The following is a 26,337-nucleotide window of genomic DNA, read 5'->3' as shown; positions in this document are numbered from 1 at the left end:
TGTGTTCTGCATGTCATCTACACCTTCGATACATAATCATGGAGGCACAGGAGAGCAGGAGGCACAACTGTGACTGCCGTTACACCACTTTGAGCAAGCACAATGCGAACCAGACACTTGTGTAGTCTGGTGGTTGATCTATAAATAGCCATACAGTAGATAACACAGCAGCAGCACTGTATAGGCTGCAAACTGTGCAGTTAATGGACAAAATATTGATTCCATAATGAAAGCTGTGAATGAGATTAAAAAAGAGAATATACATAACATTAAGGAGTCCATTTATCTTCAACACAGGGAAGAAATGGATTTTATTTTTTACTTCTGCATAGAAACACATGCCTACATGATATAACACCACACGCACACACACCCTCACACATACACGCACAACATCTGACAGTTTGACTGAGTTGAAATCCATCACAGTCACATATACAGTCTAAGGGGAACTATTACACGGATGTACGATGTGCTTGTCCATCACATTTGAGTATATACAACAGGGAAACAGGAAATGAGGCTGAAAAGGTGAATTATCAAAATACTAATCTTTCATAGTTGGTTAACAGATATTTCATGGTGCATACATGTCATATACAGAGAAGAAAAGAGGTTAATGATCTTGAATATTGTACTGTGCTACATACATACAGCTGTGCTTGTACATAATTACAGACCTCTGGGTCAGAATAGAAATAGTTTAATGACAATAAACTGAAATTCCCCTTTGTTTATTAAACATAAGGCCACTATGGTAGACCATGAGGATAATATTACAAGTCATGAGCGAAAGAAACCACACTCCTCCTGCTTCTCTCTCCGTGGAAACATGTAACAGGGTTTCTACAGATCCAACACAAGCAGAACTGTTACCGAACAAATCCAATTACATTACTGCACACATTTAAACTCCATTGCTCAACATGAGGCACAAGTGGAACTGATGGCGTTGTACTGTATGTATTTTTACTAGCATGTACTGAAAACCTACCAGCTACCATGTAATCTAATAGAGTCTACATTTGGTCCTGACTCAACCAGTAATGATGCATCAGTTGTATACAGCTAATGTAATAGACAGACAATACTGCTCCATTGATTTTATTTTTGTCTTTTGTTAAAATCTCTTATTGCACAAGGATTTACAAACAATGTGTTGCCTGAGCAGCATTCATACCACGCTGGGTCTTCTTGACAAAATATCTTCATGTTCCCTGTGGTCAGTGTTAAAAAGCAGCGGCACGAGAGAAGGCAGAGACTGGAATATCAACAAAGGTTTCTCTTTTGTTGAGGATCAAACAATGATTTCAAGTTTTCATCTAGTCCTATTTCACAGTAACGTTTTGCTGTACAATCCCATATTTACAAGTGTTTGGGGTCCTTACTCTGATATTTATAGACCTGAACCCAAATGACAGCGACGTGTTTGACTTCCAAAATCTGTTTCAGTACATATGACTGAAATATGAAAAAAGAAAATAGGAAACAAACCAAGAAATACAATACCTCATGAACAAAAATAACATTTAAGAACAGACTTAATTCAGAACAGAGCCTCTGAAAACTTTAATTTAAATATTAAATCTCCCTCTATGACAATAAATATTCAAAACTAAATAAGTTTACAGTCAAAGTCGACTAAAAACTTCTTCGGTGAGAGTTTAAAACTCAGTTTTTGTGTGTCATCAGGGCTGTATGGATGCGGTTTTATTAAATTTAATTGATAGTGACCAAAGAATCCACCAGCTGTCATGAGACTCCAATTGACAGGTTGCTAAATCCTGATTGGTGGGAAGTAGTGACATCATGGGTTTTTTTTAAGTAAGCCACGCCCACTTCAAACCAGTATGAAGAAGGGGAAAATGGGAATTAACCAAAACTTCAGACTTTGGAGGAAAATTGTGTATTGATGAACATAACAGGATGCTAACTGAGAAATAAATACATTCAGGGTCTTTGAAACATGTTCAGTAATATGATATGAATGGCAGTTATGTTTTTCCGTAGTTCATCATACAATGCTCGATCATGCAATACATGCAAAATGCTTTGTAACATGTACATGAGTATAAATAATGGTAATATTGCTATGAAACTGATGTTCTACCACAGAGTTTTAGATGTACGAAGACACACACACAAAAAAGATGTCATCCTGAATTACATGAATCTGTTTAGCAGTTCATTCAGGAAGGAAAAAAAAAGCAGAGGCCAAAGCAGAGACCACCGGGAAATTCATGTTCTTTATCCTTTTCATAGCCAATCAGCATCAGGTTAGAGTAGTGACCTCCGGCTGAGCGTAGTTTCCAGTGGCAGCGAGGATGTCTTTACAGCTCTCTGTTAGGAAACACAAAGGACAGAAATACAACGAAACACAGTGACTTATGATGAGAGCGTGAGAAACGACCTGGAGTAAAATACTTTATGATAACTTCCTGTGGAGCTCGTAAACTGTACTGTAACTGTACTAAACTAAAAACAGAAGGCCTGCAACTCATGATTATTTTTCATTATTCATTAATAATCGAGAAGCAGAAGCACTGAATGTTTTAATAAATGACTAACATTAAATTCCGTGATTATAAAAGTTGCTGTTTTAAAAGACGAATTGATTAATTAACTCATATTTTAAGTCTCTTTCACAGACAGAGAAATCCTGTAGATTTAAACTTCAGAGTCCAGCTGCTTTGCTGTGCCCATCCATGTCGATAACAGAAACCTATTAGTAGCAATCATCCAGGGGAGTCACTTGGGAATCTGAAGGCTCATTGAAGCTCGGAAACCTTTCCTCTACTCGTCTGCATATCCGCCTGCTGCCTCCTCTCACAGCACTTGAACAGTTTGCCACACCATTATGCACATTATGCATAATGAAACGAGCTGCTGGTTATCACATTCAGACACAATGCGCTTTTGACTTGGACAGTGTTTTGTACGTATGAATTGTGACAGCAAGTGGTAATACTACCGCAGGCTCCCTGCGACAACCTTAATCACTTCAGCGTTTTCTTCCAGCTGCAGAGTGGGCGACCGCTTCCTGTCGCTGATAACCATCTGAGCATCTTTGGACCTGCATCCATTTGTCCTTTTCTCCGTTTCCTGCCATACTGCCCCGCTATAATATCACCATACCTTTTACCCTGTAACCTTGGAATCAACCAACACCATCCCCTTTAGGCATAGCTCTAAAGAGCAGAGCCACTAAGTCACAATCTATTTCTATCTAAGCAGTTCAAATCACAGAGGCATCCTTTTGCATGCGGGGCCAAAACATTAAGTATTTTCAATTTTGAATTTTGACATGACGTTTTTAACATTGTTCAGAAACACTGAAAGTCCACTGAACCCTTATTGCAGATAATGTGTATGCGTGATATTCTCCTGTGTCATTATGCACACATGCACCAAATATAGGGCTCAGGATTGAATTGCTCCCTCCCCTCTCCCTCAGAGATTAGTTTTAAGGTGTTCTGGCTTTGCTCAGCTCTCCATTGCTTTTGTCTCTGCGATCTGAATATAGCTCAAATGGCGATATAATAAGCGGACCAGATCATTAAGCATATTATTAGAAAACTCTGCGTGAGAGCAGGCTGTGGACGGTTGGTGTCTCTGTCATTGTGACTGTGAGGCTGTCAATATTATACTGACAGATTATTTCCTCCCTTGAGTACAAATACACATCCACAAACCTCCCCTCTTCTCATTTATCTGAAGAGATCTAACAAAGAGTGTTTTTGTTTTTTTCATCTGCGTGTGACAACATGCCATTATCCTGCACCAATCTACATCATCCAACACATTCAGGAACTGACGAGGCTTTCAGGAAATATGTTCAAATACAATTTGAAAAAAACATGGGGATATATTTACTCTCACAGGAGACAAGGCACAGAGGTACAGCGCCCCACTTATGTGTTTTTTTTTTTTTTTTTTTGCTCGACAGTGATGTGCTAATGAGCTCTGGTGGTGAAATGAATCTCGGCCAAGTGCAGTTTTTGCAGGAAAACACCTTCAGTGTCGTTGGGCTGTTTGTAGATGAGAGCCAGGATGTTGACTGGGTGGGATTTGTGCTCAGGATGTCAGGAATGAATCCAGAGCTGCCAAATATAGAGCCTCTTCTCACAAAGGGCTTTTGGGTACTTTGGGAAGCTCAGATGTGAGATCCAGCGGCTGTTCGAGCAGAGAGAGGGAGAGATGGCAGGCGGACAGTGGATGCTAACTGAGAGAACATTGACTTCTTGTTTGTGTCCACGTTAGCTGTTTAATATAGTCATAATTACAGAATATTGGTGTTGTATGTTAAAAATAGTATATATTAACAATCCTGTCTGTATATTGAGGCAGTCTGGAGTTCATCAAACTGACACCTTGAACCTGGACTTAAATACCTTGTTGTGTGGGGCTTTTTCTTACATATTTAGACACAAGAGGTTGGCATCACTTTGCAAAGAAAGCAGTGAGTGCAGACAGACAGATAGATGATGCAATTAGTGCTACAAAGCTCTTTTATTGATTTTCTATTGATCTAAAGGGTACAAAATTACTAAAAACTGCCTCTGGTCAATTGGAGGTGCCTAGTCAAACTGCAAAGATTACGACATAGACAGAAAACCGAAATTATGAAAATCAAGGGAAAAACATATTTATGTAACAAAACTGCACATACATGTATTACAAATGTAAACATGTTTGGTTCTTATTTGAATGGCTATTATGTTATTATGAACCTTTGTGATCATACAGTGACATTGATTTGTCCTTTCCACATCCACTGGTCCCTTAAAACACTCCCGAAAGAATACGGCTTGGTTTCAATAAGAGGAGAGAGCCATGTGTGTGGAGCAGAGATTGGGCCAATTTTTAGCCTTGTTTTTAACCTTTAGCGATTTAGAGCCAAAACTGCAGTCCCATGAAGATTGTAAGCGACTGCTCTGGAGTTAGCCAATTGCAGCTCCTCCATGGAAACTGGAGCAAAGTGCATTGGATGTGCTGAAAATGGTTCATGTTTTGATTAATTGTTAGATAATCCATAAGCAGCTGTTGTGATGATCACCTTTTTTTGTTTTGGTTATCCTTTTTAAATTTGGTTGCATGTCAGTATTGACTGTGTTTCTATAATAATAACTGCATATTTATTTTATCAGCTGAGAGACTTGTAGTTTTTTTTTGTGTATATGGGTATATTTCATGTTCAGGTGATGTCCAACAACATCCTGGACGGTGGTCAAATTTCACTTTTGAATCATTTAGGGACTTTTTTTTGGGACTTTCAGACATCTCAACATTTTCTGGGTTAAGAGGGAATGAGAGGACATAATCATGTTCCCTTCAGGTTAGATGATTACAACTTTGGTGGTCCTGTGATTCTCACTGGCGCCATCATCAGGTTCGACTTTTAATTTGTCCCCCAAAAAAAATTCTTTTTTTTTTACAAAATAGCTGCAAAACAAATGATATTCCCTTTAGCTTTAACTGTTTTTGGTGTTTGGAGCTAATTAGCAGATACTGCAGAATGTGGCATTATGGCTGCAAAACATTTGCATGTCGTCCCTGTGAACACATTAACATGCTGATGTTAGCATTTAGCTCAAGGTACGCTAGTGGACAGCAGGGCATGGCTGTAGCACTTATGTGAGCAGGCCTGTATTTGTATTTGAGCTTATATTTATGCCAAACACAGGCACAAACTAAATCTTATGCTAGCTCAGCACAGAAACTGGAAACAGGGTGAAACAGCAAACCTTGCTCGGTGTAGAGGTAGCAAAAAAAACAACAACAAAAAAACCCCTCCACCGAATCACCTATAAAGCTCACTATAGAAACATGTCATATCTTGTTTGTTTAGTTATGGAATATTTTCCAGGTCAACCCCTGGTGGTTTGAGATCCCCCATATTTCGCATACTGGTTAAAATACAGCAAGTATGCATGTACATTATGTAAATATTTATGTATCTTACCAGTATGGATGTTGGAGTCTCCAGAGGTTAGGAGGAAGCATGTGCCCTCTTTCTTATTCTTGTCTCGCCCTCGTGAGCATCTCAGAGACCACTTTTCACTGGGGGACAGCGGCTGGGTCAAACTGCAGCCTTCCTCCTCTGAAAGGGCCACATTTGCATCCCCGTTCTGTTTGGAGTCTGACAGGAAGACAAAACCACACGGCAACGTAAATGCCAAAGCTTTTACTGAGACTCCCCCGAGGGCCCAGACAAAGGCACAGGTATATTGCATAAAATCTGTATTTTTCTGTGATGAAATCCAATTTGACTGAGATGTTATGACTAGTAATTTGATCTTGGTGTGTTCCCGTCTTTATGACTAAGTGCATCATTCGTCTGTCAGGCAAACTCTGAATAGCCACAGAAAATATAACACGAGAAACATATTGTCTCTTTGTGTTACAGCAGGCTCCAGACCATTCAAATATGTATCATGTGGGCTTTAAAGGATGAATGATCCCATTATGAAATGATAAACTGCGTAATGCTGTAAATCAAAAACTTAAATGGATATTACAATTGTCAGTGACATTAGCATAAAGGGTCAGTTCTCCAAATAGAAGTATTTATCCAACTGCAGCTGCAGATACAGTTTTGGTTTCTTGTCTGAGATTTCCTCTAACACAATAGAAGTAAATCAATATTTTGTTAGTGAGGGTTAAAAAAAATTCAGAATAAAAATTCTCCCCATTACTCTATAAATAATCCACAGAGAACAATAATTTACATAAAACAGTTACAGCTTAATTTTCAAAGAAAATATTTGGAGAAAATATATCCAAAGAAAACTGTTCATAATTAGTTCTGTGGCCTATTTTAGGCAAGTAGGACACATGTTACTGATGGACATTTAATGGTAACTTTTCAAAGCAGCAAGCCTCGCAAATAAAACTCCACTCACCGCCACTGTTTTGAAAACCTGAGCAAACAAAACACAACTACCTGCACGGCTGAACACTACAAAAAGTAAGTGAGAAATAATGCTTTGGTAATTTGGGTGAACTGACCCTTTAACATTGCATTGCGGCCTGACCTGAGCGGTTCCTGCTGACACTCTCCTCGGCAGCCAGCGGACACGTGTCACTCTGAGTGCTGTCTCTGTGTGAGTTTGTTTCTGACTTCCCGAATGAGGCCGAGTCAGTCGTGGCATCTGGGTTTGGGTTGTGCTTCTTCTTCTTTTTTGGCAGCTTCTGTTTTGCCATAGCCAGCGAGTAGTACATCCCAAAGTTATTGACAATGACGGGAACTGGCATGGCGATGGTCAGCACACCAGCCAGCGCACACAGCGCCCCGACCATCATGCCCAGCCACGTCTGTGGATACATGTCTCCATAGCCCAGCGTCGTCATGGTGACCACTGCCCACCAGAAGCTGATGGGGATGTTCTTGAAGTGAGTGTGGTTGGAGCCAGTGGGGTCGTCGGGCCTGGCTCCGATGCGCTCAGCGTAGTAAATCATGGTTGCGAAGATGAGTACACCCAGTGCCAAGAAGATAATGAGCAGGAGGAATTCATTGACACTGGCCCTCAGCGTGTGACCCAGGACACGCAGCCCCACGAAGTGCCGCGTCAGCTTGAAGATTCGGAGGATCCGAACAAATCGCACCACACGGAGGAAGCCCAGCACATCGCTGGCAGCTTTGGATGACAGACTACTCAGACCCATCTCCAGGTAGAAAGGCAGAATGGCCACAAAGTCAATGATGTTGAGTGTGTTCTTGATAAAGAGTACTTTGTTTGGGCTGCAGATGATACGCACCAGGAACTCAAACGTGAACCAGACTACACAGATGCCCTCCACCAAGGTCAGGATTGGCTTGGTTACCATCTCCTTCCTCTCCACTTCATGTGTGATGTTGCCTGTGACAACCAGGTCCGTCCAGTTCCGCAGTTCATTGAAGGCTTCATGGGTCTCCAGGCAGAAGGTGGTGATGGACACCAAGATGAAGAAGAGAGAGGTGAACGCAACTCCCTAGACGAGACAGATAATCATTGTTAGACCAGTACAATGTTACGTCCTGCCACAATTAAAAGGCACTCAATAAAACTTTTGTCTCCATGTTATGTTGATTCTGCAAACCAGTATTCAACCCACATTGTATAGAATTACATTGTCTGATGTTAAAACTTCCCAGTGCCATCAATAGAAAGACATGAATATGCCAATCAACTCTTTAAAGTGTCATGTTTTGAGGGATTATTTTGTGGTGGAGGCAGTGAGTGTCAGGTGACTGACAATAAGCAAAGACTAAGGTAATGAACAGACTGATATGGGGAAACTCGGGCACAAAGAAATATGACAAAAACATCAAGGAGAGGATTTATTGTTAATGATCGTTGGCTGTGGAATTTGTCTGCATGTAGAAATATAAAATGTAGCCAAGGAAAGAAAATGAGCCTGAGTGTCTCTGACTGTGTGCAGAAACTAGAAAGGGGTGGAGAAACTGACCCCTGTGACAAATCTAGAAAATAACATTTTCTTTTAAAAAGAGGAGCACGGGGAAAGAAAGATTTACACAATTACTTGACCAAAATTAGATAAAAGTAGCAGCAAGTAAAGTGGGAAAGAATGAGTCACTGCTTAAAAGATTTCTTAGTCTGAAATGTAAAATGGAGCCATACAGTAGCTCCTAAAATTGTTCTTTAGCCAGCTGGAGACTCAACAAGTTTTTTTCATTATTGATTAAGAGGATAATTTTTTTCTTCAATTAATCTTAAAACTATTAGTAAAATGTAAGAAAAAAATTACATAAATTTTCCCTCAGCCCAAGGTAACATCTTTGTCACACAGTCAAAAACCGAAATTAAATAGATTTACCGTCACATGACAACAATGACAGTGACAGTTGATTAAATCAAATAATCAGCAAATTTTTCATTGGAAGCTCATAACAAGACAGTAAGAGACCTAGTACGTACTGCTGTTTCTTTATGTGCTTTGATAATGGGATCCCAAACCATCAAATTCATTCTGCTACCACTGAGCCTCCTCACGACATACCTGCCAGAAAATAAGTCATCGTTGTGATTGGCCATTACCACTCTAGTTTAAAGATTAGAGTAAAGATATTTTTTTCTTTGGAATTTCTTTTCCACAGGAGAGCAAGGAAAATGTTCTCAGAGAAAACAGACCAATCTCAAACCAATTACTCCCATGACCAAAGAGACTGAATCTTGCAGAGAGAAAACTTGATTCCATTAACACGGGATCTGTCAGTCACAGACAGCAGGGGGCGCTCACATGGTACCAACACTGATTTACTAAACCAGCATGGGACCACTGTGTGAACTGTCTTTCAAATATCTGAGGTAAAAAAACTTGTTTTGAAAAACTTGTTTTTGGTTAATTTGGTATCAACACGTTATTGTTTTCTGTAAAAAAAATAAAATAAAAAAAAAAAAAACAGCCTCTTGACAACAAAAATATGTGGAAAAAAGGAGGACAGGCTCCAGTCAATGAAACACATACAGATCGGTTTATCAGTCTTGTTTGAGGGAGTGGAACATCTCTGCTGTCAGTGTTCCCTGTAATACAATATAAAACAAAAGATTTGTGTTGAAAATAGAAACCCATACGATGAGCAGACAGAAAAACTAGCTCTAAACTCCTGAGAGATAAACTGAACGATATGGCTGCGTGGAATTCACCTGATCCAACACAATGGCTGTGCCTGTGTGTTTTTGTTAACACTGTGTGCTTACTTGTACCCGATCTGTCTTTGTAGTTTACTGAAGCCTGGACTAATTGTAATGTCCCTCCAACCTTTCTAATCTTCCAGCTGGATAAACATGTACCTTTAACTTGCATGCACTTAGTCATTTTACCCCCTCGGGGATTTTCACATATCATTCAGCTTTATAGTGTTTGGACCTATGATTAGAAAAAACAAATAAAGCATGTAATGCTCAATGGGGACACTAATTCACAGTGGAACAAACAAAATAAATAAGAAAGTTAATGAAGTTTACTGAGTTGGAATAAAAGGAACTGACAGTTTGCATTCAATGTTCAAAACTGCAATAACAGAGCTACTTGTGAATATGTTCTACTGTTCATATCTCTGTAGTGCACCAGGTAACATGCATCTGTCAGCCATGACAACGTCCCTCAACTTTGTCCCTGCAGAGCTTTGTGGTGCTCAGAGGGAAGCCAGTGAAGCCTCAACGCTGCCCCAAGAGGAGCTCAGAGTTCCCCCTGTTGCATGGACATCAGGGCTCACTGTGCACACAGTGTGAGTGTGTCAGGAGTCATAGGGAAACTAACTAGATGCACAACTAAAGCACAAGGGTTTATTAACAATTAATTTAGTTCGTATAAAGGCTAAAGCTGAGGCCCCTAACCATTTTTGTTTGTTTGTTTGCTTTTTTTGACTACACTGAGCTCAAGACAGAAACGGCATCTGCTGGTATCATTTCTTACTTTCATATGTGTGTATTTGAAAATGCATTTTGAATAGCCTTTATTTAAAGAAAATTCAGTACTAATTTAAATGCATTTATGCATCCAGCACACACACATACACACAGATATTAAATATTGTTTTCATTGTGTCCTCTCCTCCATGGTTTCCTATTTATTTATTTTATTTTATTTTATTTTATTTTATTTTATTTTATTTTATTTTATTTTATTTTATTTTATTTTATTTTTACTTTATTAATCCCCGAGGGGAAATTTTTTCGCGACAGCAGCATCTCGGGGGGGAGCTGCTGCAACAGGCTGCCACTGGCGCGGCGCCATCTAACCTAAGGTGCATGTTTTTTGGGTATTGGAAAGCTATGCTAACAAAGGGCCAGATATATTGTCAGCACCAGATAATTAAGTTGTTCGCCACCAAACGGTCCGGCCTCTCCTGCAGCACCTCAATTTCCAAAGTCAATTAATAAAAAATAGCCGCCGCATTTTATCAAGCCCCTCTACACTTCAAAGTCCCACTGTGGGCTCTGCACTTGTTGCACGACAGCTTGAATAATAAACTAAATGGTGGAGCTCGGTATAAACATCAGAGGAAAAACATTACAGAACGACCCTGCAGGAAATGATTACTGGTCAGTAATCTATGTATGAATGTATACTTGAATAGGAAAATTACTTTGATAATAAAACAAAAGAAAGTTTAGATTATCTTGAAAAAAGAGAGATGACAAAACTTCTTTCCTACTTTCTTTAAACAAATCCTTACCACTTAAAGGGGTTTTAAATGAATAATATCATGTTTCATCATCAGTCAGATCCCTATTGACCTGAAGCACCCATTTACAATGACCAAATCCTTTTGAATGAAAATAAATAAACATGTTATTGCAGCTGAACAAATGATCTCACTCTTGGTTTTGGCAAAAACATGTCACACAGAAAGGGGGGGGACTGAGTTCTGGTCCAACAACAGACCAGCAGCCACAAAATAAAAACAGTGTTGCTGTTCAGAAGGCTGGGATGGGCCTAACAGATCCTGACAGCATTCAGTTTACTGAAATGCCAAACGGTTTATCCCAGAACTAAACAGAGCTGGATATCTGCAGCTGGGGGCATCTCCACTGTGCAGGTGCTGGAGGTCCTGGCACACGCAGGGACAATTTGCTCCACTCATAAAAAGACTGAACTCAAATGTCTAACAATAACAGGACACAGCCTGACATCACACCTGTGTGAACATGTCTGACGGTAGCTGCTTGACTGACACTTCTCCTGTGTGCTGAAGTGTTTGTCTCTGCAGCTGGTTGTATTTTCATTGTTTATGCGTGTCCATGTCTGAGTCTTTGTCTTGCTCAATAAATCTTGCAGCATTTAAATGTTTCCGTAGAGCTTATTTAAGGCCTAACACAAGGGGGACCACAACATTGTGTTTACAGCTCAGGAGTGGAAACTCTAAACACAGTCACAGTGTTGGAGTGATTGCCATAATGTCTCTTTGCCACTGAAGAGAATTTCCATGTTGGTCAGCTGAGCCTTCTGATGTTATACAAGCAGAAATGACTGTGTGGCCAAGTCAATGATAACACAGAGTTTTATATTTTATATTTCCTGGGAACGTAAATGCTGCTTCTACAATCTTTTTAAGGTTTAAAGCCGATGCCAACACTACAGTCTGTTGTGTGGCTATAATAAGGATAAAGTATCTTAGATTTTATTACAGTATATTTGCATGTTTTTTGTGCAGTGTTGAGGTACTTGTACTTTTCTGTGTTTTTATTTTGTGCTGATTCTTAATGCTAGTTGTCTGCCTGATGATCTGACAGAGCTGCCGATACATCGCACAAAGAAACAAAAATAATGACATCTTGATGATAATAATTTCATTTTAAGGAGCAGTGTGGAGGATTTAGTGGTATGTAGTATATAGGTTGAACATTGCAACCAACTGAACACCCCTCGCCTGGCCCTGACCCTCCCAACGTGTAAGAGTATCTACAGTGTCCGTGAAAGCCGCCAAAAACTACTTTTGGCTGTAAACACAATGCTGATATATAATTTTCTTAAAAAGTTGATATGGAGAACTTGTTGGTGAACAAACACAGAGGAACACTATAAACACTCCTTTATATTTACCAGCCTGTTGCTAATTTTGTCAGTTTGTCTGGTCGATTACAGAGTTTTTTGGCTAAAAACAGCTGCCTGCTGTGTACGAGGACTACACTATGGTGACAGTGAGCCAGAACTGTAAAGCTCTGCAAGCTGGACAGCTAAACAATGAAAGACACAGCAGAGCTTTGTAAAACCTAAGGGAACTGGAGAGATGGTAATAATTATTTGTGGGTTTGTCACTGCAAGTGATTTGCTTCATATTTATGTCATTTGATCCATTTTCAATTAAAAAAATATTGATTTTAGTTGCTCGAAGTTAATGATCTACATGTGTACTTTGCCTACAGTAGTGCTGTATAGTGATGTATTCAATGATATGTGACACGACTGGTGCCAAAAAGACATCAATCCAAGGTCAGCAGGTGTCAGTGTTCAGACAGAGCATATGTCCCCGGGGGGACAGCAGCCCGACCCCAGCTGGGAAAATCAGAGCAGGGAGGAGCGAAGAGAGAGTCACAACAGGCAGCAGGCTGTGCATCAGTGTGCAGCAGCTGAGGAGTCCCATCACAGTCATCACCTCCAGCTGTTGAGCATCATGCTCTGTTACTAACACAGACAGGCTATACGCAAGAACCACAACAATAAACAGTCAGCATCTGCAAAGCCAATAAGAGTAGCCAGTGATGATTTCTTTTAGAAATCATGTCACACCGATTCATGGCTGAGTCGCCACATCTGAGGACAATGAGTTAATCTCCACTACTCAGACTGTCAGACATCTTTCTCCTGGGTATCAGAGAAGTGTGTCATTATCAGACATTTGTATTTCATAGATTCATAGGACTGCAAATATCCGAAAAATTTTAGATATGATATGTATGCTGCGATATAAACGAGACAAAATATCAAAAGGTCTGAGACACAAATCTAACTTCTGACTTCCTGCTATTAGTGGGCATTGTGGTAAAGTTTCGTCCACTTTAATCTTTGATCAGTGTACGGCAGCAGGGACAGGACTTAACAAAAGTTCAGTGAGGAGCATCCCACACAGAGCAGAATGTATTATTCATGAGGAGGTGGGAAGAACAGGAGAACAAGAAGTGGATGATAAGAGTCCTTGAGACCAGCACAGACGATGCTACATCGTCTGGGACCACCAGAAACCTCCCGGAGGGACTCACTCATACAGCTCGACTGTTGTAACATCTCGCTACAGAGAAGAGTTTTTAAGTTCCAAGGAGTCAGCACCGACCACATACTATTCAGGAGGACAGAATGTCCTGCGGGGAAAACTGGACGAGAGACTCAATGAACACCTGAAACACTCAGACGGTACCAGCTGTCTGTGAAAACCAGACCAAAAACCAGACCAAAACCAATCACTACATCGACTGCAAAGAGGTAGAAGTTAATCAATCAGGAGCCAGTTGACAACCACCCACCCAACGCCCATGCACCTGTTATCACATGACCAAAGAGCCAAACATCTCCATCTTGATTAATGACTGTAAGATGTGGTTGAAAGCTCTGGAAATAAGCCTTTAGCTAAGACTTTATTTTGTCCAAATCCAAAAACATCTACTGAGCTGGTTCCAAACAGCTGAAATTAAAACAGCATTGAACTTCTGTCTGGTGGTGCATGTTTTCTTGAAATTCCTACAAGTGGACAGTTTTGCTTTGAAACAAAATACATGCCAGAAAGTCAAGCCAGAAATCTGAGTATGTAGAAAAACAATCATTGAATATTTGCTAGATTACTGATCATCAATAAAAACCCTGTCATCATATGGCAACCAGTGAAAAAAAAAAATATGTATATGTATATATACAAATATATACAATGTGTGATGGAGTATTTTCTGTATATTTTCTATGATATCCTTTAGATACTTGCCCAAACTTAAACACTGATGAAAATGTTATTTCAGTTGAACGCATTAATTTCCAATTATTTCAATCAGAGAAGCATCTAAACTTCTTTTTATTAAAAAGGCCTTGAAAAGAAAAAAAAATCACATTAACAAAAAACAACGTCGTAATTTCTCCGAGTAACGTGGAAGACAGATAAAAATGTCACTAATGTGTATTGATTTTTTTGTATGCGTCTGCAAAACATAGTCTGTACTGTGTGCAGACTTTATGATGCTGAACTATTTTCAGCGAACAGCTGAGAACCGAGCAGAATAAACAATAGACAGAATCATGCAGGATTATACCTCTCCTTCACTGAGCCTTCAGCGTTATAAAAATCTCCTAAACGAAGCTGTGCTGCTTGGATGAAGTGTAAAAAATTACATCCTGTGTTTCATTCACACAGCAGCACAGAGAGGTGTCAGCCCTGTGAAAACATAGGCGTTTGACAACTTTATTATTTATCAGCTGGGTGTCACATAAAGACCATGTCTCTAAGCAAAGCAACTTATTAATATTGACCAATATTTCTCTTTTTAAGTCAGTGTTTTGCTGAACATAATCTTAGCTGTGCAAGCCGAAATTAGGTTTTGATAAAGATGTGGTGACATTATAAATAACACCAGATGTATTGTCAAAATTACCTGATGACCAAATGTGAAATATTCTATAATACAATATTTAAATTCTTATTAGGGGTAGGCTTTCCACCCAATATTAATATTCAACAAAAGTATCAATATCACTAAAATCCTGGCTCGTAAGATAAAGAACTTCTTATTGTCAACATTTCTAACTTAACAATGAACAAGCTGATTCGTAAAAAATTCAACAAAATTGATACAAACCAGTTGATACATTTTGTATGAAATAACCTGAATGTTAGTCAGTAGACAAGTATATGTAAGACTGGAAGAAAACTAAAAGAAAGACACTTTTATGTTGTGAAACAGACTGGTTCTTGGAAATGTAATATGCGTCCTACCTCAAGAATTCCACATCAGTCAATGCCTTGGTCTCATAACAAAGATAAATATGTTTCTTCTTCTGTGTGAGAGAAGATAGGCTGCTCTTTTCTGTGGGAAAGGCAGTTTTAATTGCTCACCACTGATCACAAGATGCAGCCCATTACCACAGCAGTGATTAATTACAGGCAGCAGGGCTGAGGAACTGATGAAATATTGCACTGGGTTAGAAAGCACAAAGGTCTGAGCTTAATGTTGATGTCAAATCTAATTGTCACAAGTAATACAGGTGACATTACAAAGCTCAGTGCTGTATCAGTACCATGAAGCCTTACAGGTTTATAAACTGGAATATTGCTAGGTATTTATTTTAATTAACCCAATGTGTTTCATACATCTTGCTTATTTCCATGTTACTATTATGAGAGTAGTGATGTGTTGTTTTCGCTCTGTACACCAGCAAACTGAATTAAAAAAGTAAACCATCACTATAATGTTAAAGGTGCCATAATTGTGGTGTTTTATTTGCAGTGTTGGTATTTCAGAAGATGTTTTTATGGCTTTAAGCACCAAAAACCATTTCAATATAATGTTACATTTCCTCTCTTAATCTTCTCTCCTGAGCTTCACCAAGATCCGGTAGTTTTGTGTTTTTGTCTTTAAGGTGCATTCATATCAGGGACCCTCTCTTCTGGTTGGCTGACACTTTTCTGAGAGATGCACATCCAAGCAAATCAGCTTGCCACTTAGCTTATAGCCCCATGAAAGAAAGACTGCTCTGTTTTCTTCCATGTAAAAGGTTGGACAGTAGGCCATGCTGAGGACGGACACATGACATCAGTATGAGTTTGTGACATCATAAACTTACAAAAAGTCAGGGTTCTGTGCATTTCTCCGTGGACTGAGTGTTTTAACACTTTTACAGTGTGTATAGCACCAAGCCCTGCATTATAAATAAAAAAAAGTAAAGGAAATATGATTTTACATTTACAGCGACCTTTAGTATTCTGACTGTTTGAATGTTCATGTTCATATTTGGTTACCAATTAGAGACACTTGCCTCTCAAATTTAGGACAATGCAGCAGATCTGTGATTCTATAGAGAATCAAAATAGGATGATTTAAGACTAGAGATGTAAGAAAATATTGATACACTTGAGTATTACAATATTATGTTTTGTGATACTCTATTGATACTCAAATCAATACATTTAATTAAATAGTTTACATGAAAGATACCTGTGGAAGACCATGGTTTATTTTGAGTTGTGTTAAAATTCCCAACCGCTAAATAGCGATGTTGCAATCTGAATTTTCCTCTCCAATGTAACAATAGAAACTGAGACAGGAAGTAGCGAGGGACGCATCACTAATGGTTATACTATGACAATTTTCCTAAAACCCAATGTATTAAATCATAGCCTCTGTATTATGATACATGTCATGTTATTTTAATTTGTTCATTTATCCTCCCCTTAAACTGAAGTACTGTTCATAGACCCAGCCTGTATCAAAGTGATCGACCAACCAACAGCTCAACAGATATTCCTAAAGCCCTGCAACCTAGTGTGGCCAAAACCCTCTACATTTCAAATAAAGTTTATCTGATGTGAATGTAAACACACTAAGATTAAAATGGAGAGTTGGCACTTAAATGTCAATGTTTGTTTTAACTCTAATGTGCCAGAGTAGAGAGCCTTTAATGTCCTACTTAGCGTTCTACTCTGACTGCAATGTAAGGCTGGCAGTTCTATATGATCCTGTCATATCACTGATTAGACAGTGCCAGCATCATTATAGGGGTCTCGTGCTGACTTTAACAGAGCTGCACCTCCAGTCTTGGTCGATGGAGAGGATGTGGCTTAAATGATGCACAGAATAATCTCCCCCCTCCCCCCCGTGCTTTCAAGAATCACATTACCCGAGATGCGCACAGAAGCTCTCTGAAATTAAAAGGCCATAAATGTAATGAGAAAATGCACTCCTGCATCCTTTCAGAGAGCATGCTCTCAGAACGCACATAGAGTAAACATACTTACATAAACTGGCTGGTAAAGGAAATGGACCAGGTCAATATGGATCTGCCTTCACTCTACAAGATTCACATCTTCACTGCTGTTTTTCACAGAACTTCACAAATCCTAATTAAATCATTTACAAATATTCATTGGTGAGAGACAGACGTGATTAAGTGGCAGGAGCGGCACAGGTCATCTTCAGACGACACTGACGCAGTGGCAGCTGTGACTCAGAGATGTCGGCTGTTCCACAGCGACAGCCTTCAAATGCCACCTGGACGAGAACCTAAAATAAACACAATTTGTAGTGTGACTGGTGTGCAGTAGGAACATTATACTTCTGCAACAACATGAGGGAGTCTGAATAGACCATTCAACTCCACAAAGAGACAAACAGAAATTAGGCTGAGCGTGAGCCTCGGTCTTTCTGAACCAAATGCTTTTTTTTTTCCCCAATGAAAGCCTCTGGCCCTTTGCCTGACAACTCTTCCTAGTGACACTTAATACTTGCTTTCACATTTACTTCAATAAGCACTCCTCTGCTTTTGTTGCTGAGCCATTAGGCAGAGCATACTTTCAAATGCTAACAGCTGGATGATATCCCTCATGAAAGGAATGAGAGCAAATCAAATTTTAATCTACAACACAGGAACATCATCGTAGCTCTAAAGCATGCTTGTATCTGGTTCCTCAATAAAATATGAGGAATCACATTATTTTGTGTGGCGATTTTACAGTATATGTTCTAATTTTAAAAACACAAGCTGTGACATGATGTAGATGTCTTTGTAGCAAACATCATGAGATGATATTGCAAGAAACACTTCGAAGTGGGCCAAGTACAACCATGTTTCTTAATTTTGTTATAAATGGATGGTTAGTTTTTTTTCTTTTGCCTATATGTGTGGGAACATTTCAGCAGCACTGTATTAGTTATGAAACTGCATTTTCTCTGTTTACAGCATTTTTGCTACAATTTCACAAGCTATATCTGAGTGAGAGCTGAAAAACTGATATTCACATTGATTGAAAAAGACATTTGGTCGCCTGGACAGAGTACTGGCCTTGAAATTTCAAATAAGAAAAAAAAGGAATTACCTGTGGAGATAAATAAATAAATTTGGTATGTCTTATGGAACAACAACACAAATGTGTTGAGTGCCCGGTAAGAAGCCGGATCCCTGAGACAACAGGTCTTCAAAAAAAGCACAGTAAAGGTGTATTAGCGTAATACGTAATGACTTTTTACTTATTACACAACCCTATCCTTTTTTAAGTGTTAGACCTCCTGCGAAAAAAGAGAGTCAAACCTGTCTGGGGTCTGACTGATCCCAAACGCAGGTGACCATGTCTTATAACACTGTCGGTGTATGCCTGTATGCTTCGTTTTTGGCATTTAATGGTAGTAAATACACAAATTTGCCAGTTTGATGTACACTTAGATAAACCTAAGGCACTCTCAAAGCAAATTATACTTAAACGTCTGCTTCGAGGAGCATTCTGGTTTATTCAGTGAATTGGCTCTTCCTGGTGGCTGAATTCTGTTTTTAGCTTCAGACTCAAAAACAAATGTTTAACACAATGTTTGTGACTCTTTGTTTTCTCCAATCTCTAAAACAGAAATGGAGAGCGCCGGAAGGACCCTATCCTTTAATGTCTGACCACCAAAATCGAATCAGTTCATCTTTGAGTCAAAGTCAGTGTTTGTGCCACAACTGAAGAAATTCCTTCAAGGTTTTCTTGAGATATCCTATTCAAAAGAACAGGACAACATGAGATCACAGTGACCTTTGACGTAAAAATCAAATTTGACATTATGCATTCAGGAGCAAGAGACAGATGGAGGCTGCCTTGGTGGCATAAAAATATATTCTAAGACAAGGAAATTGGTTGATTTTGTTATGGTAGTTATTATGAAGGATGACAAGCCTATAAAACTGCAAAGTATTTTTAATTAACATAAAAAACGAAATGTTTCTGAAAATTAAGTAGTATTAGACTTGTTGAAACATTTAGAGGAGTAAAAAGAACAATATTTTGCTGCGTGTGGTGTAGTAGAAGTATAAAGTAGCAGAACATAGGAAACTTGTACTCAAGTACAGTGCTTAAGTATGTGTACTTAGTTACTTTCCACCATTGAACATGGCTGCAGAGATTTTCCTCCACTGAGCCACCAGAGTGTCAGAGAGGTCTGACTCTGATCTTGGGTGATAAGGCCTGGGTACTAGTTGGATGGATGGAGTTGAGGTTAAAGCTCTGGACTGCTAAAAATGGGAAAACTGTTTTTGTATGGACCTAGCTTTGAGCACAGGGACAGGGCTGTTCACCCAGTTTTGGCCACATGTTTTAATCTGTCTTCAAAATTGTACTTGAACACAAGAAACATTAATGTGACTGCATGCGCAGTTATTTTCTATAGGGGAATGACTTGGCATGCTTTGGTGATTTTGAATTTAGTTAATTTTGTCGTTCCATGGGTTAACACATTAATCATGCCTTTGACTTTTTTTCGGCTCTGTGTTACATTCACAAAGAGGAACCCACCACCTGTCTGCTTTTACAATCATAAACAGCGGAGACAGATTTTCAATACTAATCATAAAGCAGTCAGACTCATGTTTATGCAATCTTCCTTTAAACCTGATGTTTAAAAATTTAGAAAGTTGATGTTTAAAGCCTGCATGGCCCACTCTGTATGTTCCTGGAAACAGTCGATGAAACAGATGTGAAGATATGAACACTCTTTCCTTATAAAGAATCTAATCAATCTTCAACAATTACTTTGTAACACTTGAAATTAACAGTCACATTGACATCACCAATGACAGAAACTTAAGGCGATTAGAAGTTTTCTACACTCAGTGGATCATACTGAATGAAATATTCTTGGTTACAAACAAGAGAACAACCACAGGCTGGTGAGTAAAAAAAAAAAAACAGTTCATTTGACTGGCTGACTTTACAGGATGTTGCTCACATTTCAATGTGTTTTAATGGTATTTATTGAGTACTGGTGGATATGGACCCAGGAGCACTCAGTGTTGATACTAAGTGGATGAAATAAAGTGAATGAAAATAAGATTAGATGCTCACTCTTCCAGACTAAGCAAGAAACAGATAGATGTGGTAGAGAGGAATGCATAACTGTGTGTGTATGTATGTGTGTGTGTGTGTGTGTGTGGAGGGGGGGATTCTGAAAGCACTGATTTAAAAGCTGAAAAAACACAGAACAACACATATATATATTAAAACCTGTTGCTGCAGTCTGATTGGCTGAAACTCGTGAGGACACCTGTTGAATTGGACAACAGGTGTGCCTTTTGTTCTGCATGGAAAATCACTTGCACACGTTTTATGGCCTCAGTCTGACATATGACCATTAAAGGGCCAAGAGGAGAAAACAGCTGGTGGACTCACCCTGGCTGCTCTGGACGAGTAAGGGTCATCAAACAGGGCCCAACCCTTCGGCTGCCAAACTTCGCAGCAGCCCCTCGACCTATCGGGACAGTCTTCGATGCCGAACCGTCTCGGCATCTCTCTGTCATCGTCCGTGTCCTCCGGGTCAGGCGGTTCAAATATCTCCAGGGCCTCCTCCGCATCCCGGTGCTGCCGATAGGTCATCCAGCAGCACGGCTCCACGTCGGTCTCGTCTATCCCCCAAAACGCCAGTTCCTCCTCAAACAGCGGCCCACAGACGTCGGCCGGACAGTGCAGCTTGCCGGTCCGGTAATAATTGAGGACGTAGGCAAAGATGCCGGGGTGTCTGTCGAAGAAGAACTCGGTGGCACTCGGGGGCGCAGCGTCCGAGTCGGAGCTGACCTGCGTTTCTGGGTCTGCCAGCCATGCCAGGCGCGTCCCCGGCAGGGTCCTGAGGGTGCTCTTGTAGGTTTCATGTCGGGTGCCGCCCACGTTGATGATAATTTTGTCCGAATCTTCCCCTCTGGCCATCTCCTCCTTCAGACATGATTTAGACGCAGGTTTGTTGCCTGACTTACGCCCTCGGTAAGACGAAACGCACACCGAGCTTATCATTTAGAAGCAGACCTTCTGGCCGTTCGCCCCTCTGTTTCAAACTGTTTTCCAATCGTAAAAAAAAAAAAAAAAAAAAAAAAAAAATCAAAAAAAAAAAAAAAAAAAAATCAAAAAATTAACGCAAAGTGCGTCCTCATTTCAGACCCCAGTCCTTTATGACCTGTGTGGCACATTTAAGAAAAAAAAGCTCCAGACAGCGCCAAAGTGAGGCGCTCTGTGAAAACCACCTGTAACAAAACTCAGACCGGTGCAAAACGCAGAAATCAGACTCGCTGGTTTTAAATGTTTCCTTCTAGCAGTTTGCGCAAGGTGACTTAATTTGATGCTTCCAGATGTTGCACTGAATTCATGTCCACGAACAGATACAAAAAATAAAGACAAAGGTGCTGCCAATTAAAAAAATTCTTTAAAAAAACAAAACAAACGTATTATCATACACGCTCATATGTAGCAACAGAAGTAATGTGACACTCCTTACCACTCTTTAACCAAATCGTATCCAAATTTTGCAGCGCCAAAATCCACAACTATTCTTGTCAACTTTTCTCTTCTCCATTCATAACGACATAACCTGCTATGGTCCAGTGTTCCAGTGCATTTAATCAGGCAGTGAAAGGTGTCACAAATTCTTCATGTTGAAAATGCTCATCTCACGTGCCAGATGTCGGGTTGTTTTCCAGCTGGGGATCTGTTGCTTCTCCACAAGTAGCCTATCTTCCCCTAGCGACACAGCCCGGTTGGATGGTGCGTTCAACAACAGGCTCGGCAGATTAACTCTTTGGGTGCTGAAGGTTGGCGCATTATTGAACCACTCCCTCTAATTATACCGAGAGGATCTTGTGTGTGTGTGTGTGTGTGTGTGTGTGTGTGTGTGTGTGTGTGTGTGTGAGAGAGAGAGAGAGAGAGAGAGAGAGATACATATGCTCTTAATTAAGCCCGTTTACTTCTTTGTAGGCTATATTGTACATATTCAGGCCTGAGTAGTCGTCATGGGGACACACTGACCTGCACTATGGTGGCTTACAATATTTGTAATTATGTAGCTTCAAATTTAGGAGGTCAAAAATATAACCGATGGCAAAAAATGCAAACAGCACTGAGGGAAATATGTGAATTGTTGTGTACTGAAATGTACCTTTTATTGCATGGCTACTGCATGGGACTGCTTCAGGTCATTATCAAGATGATGATGATTATCACTATTTACAAACTAAAAAGTATGATCCAACAGGTAGCTGTTCAGCCTCAAGTGTGATCAGAAAACAGACAACCTGACGTTGCCACCTAGTGGATCATTCAGTGAACAATATGTTCAAAGGAACCCAAATGTTACAGACATAACATTTACAGAGTATTATCACTAATGGAAAAGTGTTCTGACTCTTTGTGTTCAGAGTAATTTATTTAATGAAAAAGTATTATTTTCCAAATATGACATAAAGGAAACACTGAAATCACACATTAGAGTCCCTTAACAGATTTTGGACTGCATATGTGCAAATTGTTGTACAAACCTTTTTTATGGCTGAAAATGTCTGAAATTGGGGGTATGGAGTAAAAAAGAAGTGTTCTAATACCAGACCTCTGCAGTCCACCCCTCATCTCTGCTGGAGGCTGCATTAGCTCCTAATAGCACCTGGATGTCCAACCTAACTGTAGGCTGGAACTTTGCATTGTGGGTAATGTAGGCATGAGGGTTTTGACATGGAATAAAAATGTGTGGTAGTAAACAATTAGATATCTCTTGATCGGTTGAACTATTTTTTTTTAACAGGAATAAAGCAGTAAATTGGAATTTTCAGATAAAGGTATATAAATCCTGCTCACCCATTTCACTTGTCAGACCTCTCCAAGGACTGTGTTAAAACTCTTGATTGACATCAATCTTATCCACAACTTTCATTGATATGATATATTAGTTCCAAGTTTGGTGACAATTGGTATTTAATTACAACTCCTATCAACAAGCACATGATTATAGATATATTCTTTAAATTGAACTGAAAACAACCTGTGTGGATTTGCAGAGCCTTTATTTGTAACTGACGAATAAATGATAAAATAAAACAGTCGTAATGTAATGTAGTGAAGTACAAATATAAATGATCATACATTTGAAACTTGATCATGCATAAGTACCTTAAATTATATTTAAGTAAGAAATGTAAGTATAGTACCTGGATAAATGTACTTGCATACATTCCACACCACTGTTTGTGTTCCTGTGAAGCCCCTCCTGAGTCTGTCAGAGCATGTTTTGGACAAAAGTCAGGAAAATAAACCTGCGTAATATACAAATTTGTAAATGATTTTGAAGTTAAAGGTATAAACACATGTATATGATAAACTGAATATTTCAGATTGTCAACCTACGCAGTGAAATATGTTGTTGTTGATCTTATTGAGTAGTGCGTTAAGAAAAATCACTGATTATAACTTGAATTAATCTTTAAACTATGCATTATAATGACAAAATGAAAGAGTTGCATTTTTTTACATATTTCTATTTTGATAAGTCTTAAAAACGGGGAAATCACATCCTTTTTAACACTAAACAACAGAAAATAAGTCTTTCTATAAGCATGAAATGCTGAAGTCTACGGTTTTAGTCCACCTCCACGATAGTTGGGTCCCGTCTGGCTGCTGCAGCTTCCTGACCGTGCTGCTCCCTGGTACAACTTTCTCACTATCGGCTTGCACACCTTCTCTAACTCGTTCTGCTGATGCTCATACTCGCCCTTCTCTGCCAGCTGGTTGTTCTCCCGCCAGGAAATTGTCTGGTTGCACTTGTCAATGACCATTTTCTTATCATTCTCACCAATCTTTCCTTTCATATTCTCATCCTCAACGCTGCTCTTCATGTTGTAGGCGTAGGACTCCAGTGAGTTCTTCGCTGCTATTTTCTCTCTCTGCATGTCCTCCTCGGCTTTTTGCTTGTCCACATCCTGTACCATCCTCTCAATCTCCTCTTTGTTAAGGCGGCCCTTGTCATTGGTGATGGTGATTTTGTCGACGGCAGACACATTTAGAATACCGTTAGCGTCGATGTCGAAAGTTACCTGTGGCACACCTCTGGGAGCAGGAGGGATACCCGTGGGCTCGAACTTTCCCGTAAGGTTGTTGTCTTTGGTCATGGCTCTCTCGCCGTCATACACCTGAATCAGCACACCTGGCTGACTATCTGAGTATGGGGAGAAGATCTGAGTGTGCTTGGTGGGGATTGTGGTGTTTCGTTTGATTAGAGGTGTCATAGCGGCACCAGCGGTTTCAATGCCCAGAGAGAGGGGAGCCACGTCCAGTAGCAGCAGCAAATCTTGGACGTTCTCTGAAGTGTCCCTCATGAGGATATCAGCCTGGACTGCTGCACCGTAGGCCACAGCCTCATCTGGGTTGATGCTCTTGTTCAGTTCTCTGCCACTGAAAAAGTCCTGCAAGAGCTTCTGGATTTTGGGAATTCTTGTGGAGCCACCAACCAGGATAATTTCATGGATCTCAGACTTGTCCAGCGCAGCGTCTTGCAGGGCTTTCTCAATTGGCTCCAGTGTTACCCTAAAAAAAAATTCAGAGTTGAGCTCCTCAAACCGAGCCCTTGTCATGGAGGTGTAAAGTCAATTCCCTCAAACAGAGAGTCAATCTCAATGCTCGCCTGGGTGCTGGAGGACAAGGTCCTCTTGGCTCTCTCACAAGCAGTACGCAGTCTCCTCACTGCTCTCTTACTCCGGCTGATGTCCTTCTTGTTCTTTCTCTTAATTTCCTCTCCAAAATGGTTGACCATTCGATTGTCAAAGTCTTCCCCCCCAAGGTGTGTGTCTCATGCAGTGGCTTTCACCTCAAAGATGCCGTCCTCAATGGTCAGGATGGATAAATCAAAGGTTCCTCCACCCAGATCGAAGATGAGCACATTGCGCTCTGCTCTTTAACCTTTATCCAGGCCATAGGCAATGGCTGCTGCTGTGGGCTCATTAGTGATTCTGAGAACATTTAGCCCAGAGATGAACGCAGCGTCCTTGGTGGCTTGCCTCTGTGAATCGTTGAAATACGCTGGCACTGTGATGACTGCGTTAGACACTCTCTGTCCGAGGTAGGCCCCAGCTATCTCCTTAATTTTTTACCAGGACCATGAAGGAAATTTCCTCAGGATAGATCACCTTCGTCTCCCCTTTATATTCCACCTCGACTTTGGGCTTTCCGTTATCACTGATCACCTTGAAGGGCCAGAGTTTCATGTCAGACTGGACAACTGGGTGGGTGAACTTTCTTCCAATGAGGCGTTTGGCATCAGAGACTGTGTTGGTGGGGTTCATGACAACTTGGTTCTTGGCAGCATCTTCAATGATCCTCTCTGTGTCAATAAAGGCCACATAGCTGGAGGGGGGGGGGGGGTACATTTTTCTACCATCAATGCTTCGTAAACACCATTAAAAGCAGCATTGGTACTGGTATGTTTTAACATAATCTTTTCAGGAACAAGTGGATTAAAATAATCCGAGAATACATCCTACACCATCACAGACATAACAGTAATAAATCTTAATCAAAATTTTTATCCACATATGTTTATATTCTGATAATTGTTGCTACTTACTCTTAGTGATGATCTCTCTGTTGGTCAGAAGTACAGAAGGATCCCCCTGAGTCATTCCCTTCGTATCAGCTTTTTCCCTGCTGTCTTCTTGAACTCATGCCTGGACTGACTCAGGCCCGTTGCTTATATCGTTTTGTTGCCAGAATGCTCCCGGGCCCTCCCCCTTCTCCTCCGAGCTCAGTGACTGTACTGTTAATATTACAAACTAATGCAGCTGACCTGGTGGGTGAAGGCCGGTGAATATTCTACAGCAGTTTGACGCTCAGCCAGCAGGTCTGACTGTGAGAGAACACAGTGTCGA

The 26,337-nt window shown here is 40.1% G+C and overlaps 2 protein-coding genes across 3 annotated transcripts; both read right to left on the bottom strand.

Moving 5' to 3' along the window:
- Nucleotides 1-287: 287 nt before the first annotated feature.
- Nucleotides 288-21,487, bottom strand: kcnc4 (potassium voltage-gated channel, Shaw-related subfamily, member 4). 2 transcript variants are annotated; one of them, XM_069141155.1, is made up of 4 exons: nt 20,837-21,487; nt 7,035-7,971; nt 5,963-6,139; nt 288-2,340 (listed from the first exon to the last, which is right to left on the bottom strand). In XM_069141155.1, exons 1-4 carry the CDS (start codon nt 21,449-21,451, stop codon nt 2,273-2,275), a joined length of 1,797 nt encoding a protein of 598 aa, XP_068997256.1. In that variant the 5' UTR covers nt 21,452-21,487; the 3' UTR covers nt 288-2,272. The 2 variants fall into 2 exon arrangements, with proteins under 2 accessions (XP_068997256.1, XP_068997257.1); XM_069141156.1 differs by lacking the exon at nt 288-2,340 and having other exon boundaries at nt 6,061-6,139; nt 7,009-7,971.
- A 2,000-nt stretch (nt 21,488-23,487) lies between these two features.
- hspa1b (heat shock protein family A (Hsp70) member 1B) lies at nt 23,488-26,299 on the bottom strand. Its single transcript, XM_069140316.1, is given in 4 exon segments — nt 23,488-25,058; nt 25,061-25,559; nt 25,561-25,816; nt 26,037-26,299. Coding segments are annotated over 3 exon segments (1,704 nt in total). The 5' UTR covers nt 25,756-25,816; nt 26,037-26,299; the 3' UTR covers nt 23,488-24,048.
- Nucleotides 26,300-26,337: the final 38 nt, after the last annotated feature.

The sequence above is a fragment of the Embiotoca jacksoni genome, unplaced genomic scaffold (genome assembly GCF_022577435.1).
Source record: "Embiotoca jacksoni isolate LCO1_2020_lvr unplaced genomic scaffold, fEmbJac1.0.p SCAF_9, whole genome shotgun sequence".
Lineage (NCBI taxonomy): Eukaryota > Metazoa > Chordata > Actinopteri > Embiotocidae > Embiotoca > Embiotoca jacksoni.
Note: the sequence above shows the minus strand (reverse complement) of the source record. Positions and strands in the feature narration are given on the sequence as shown.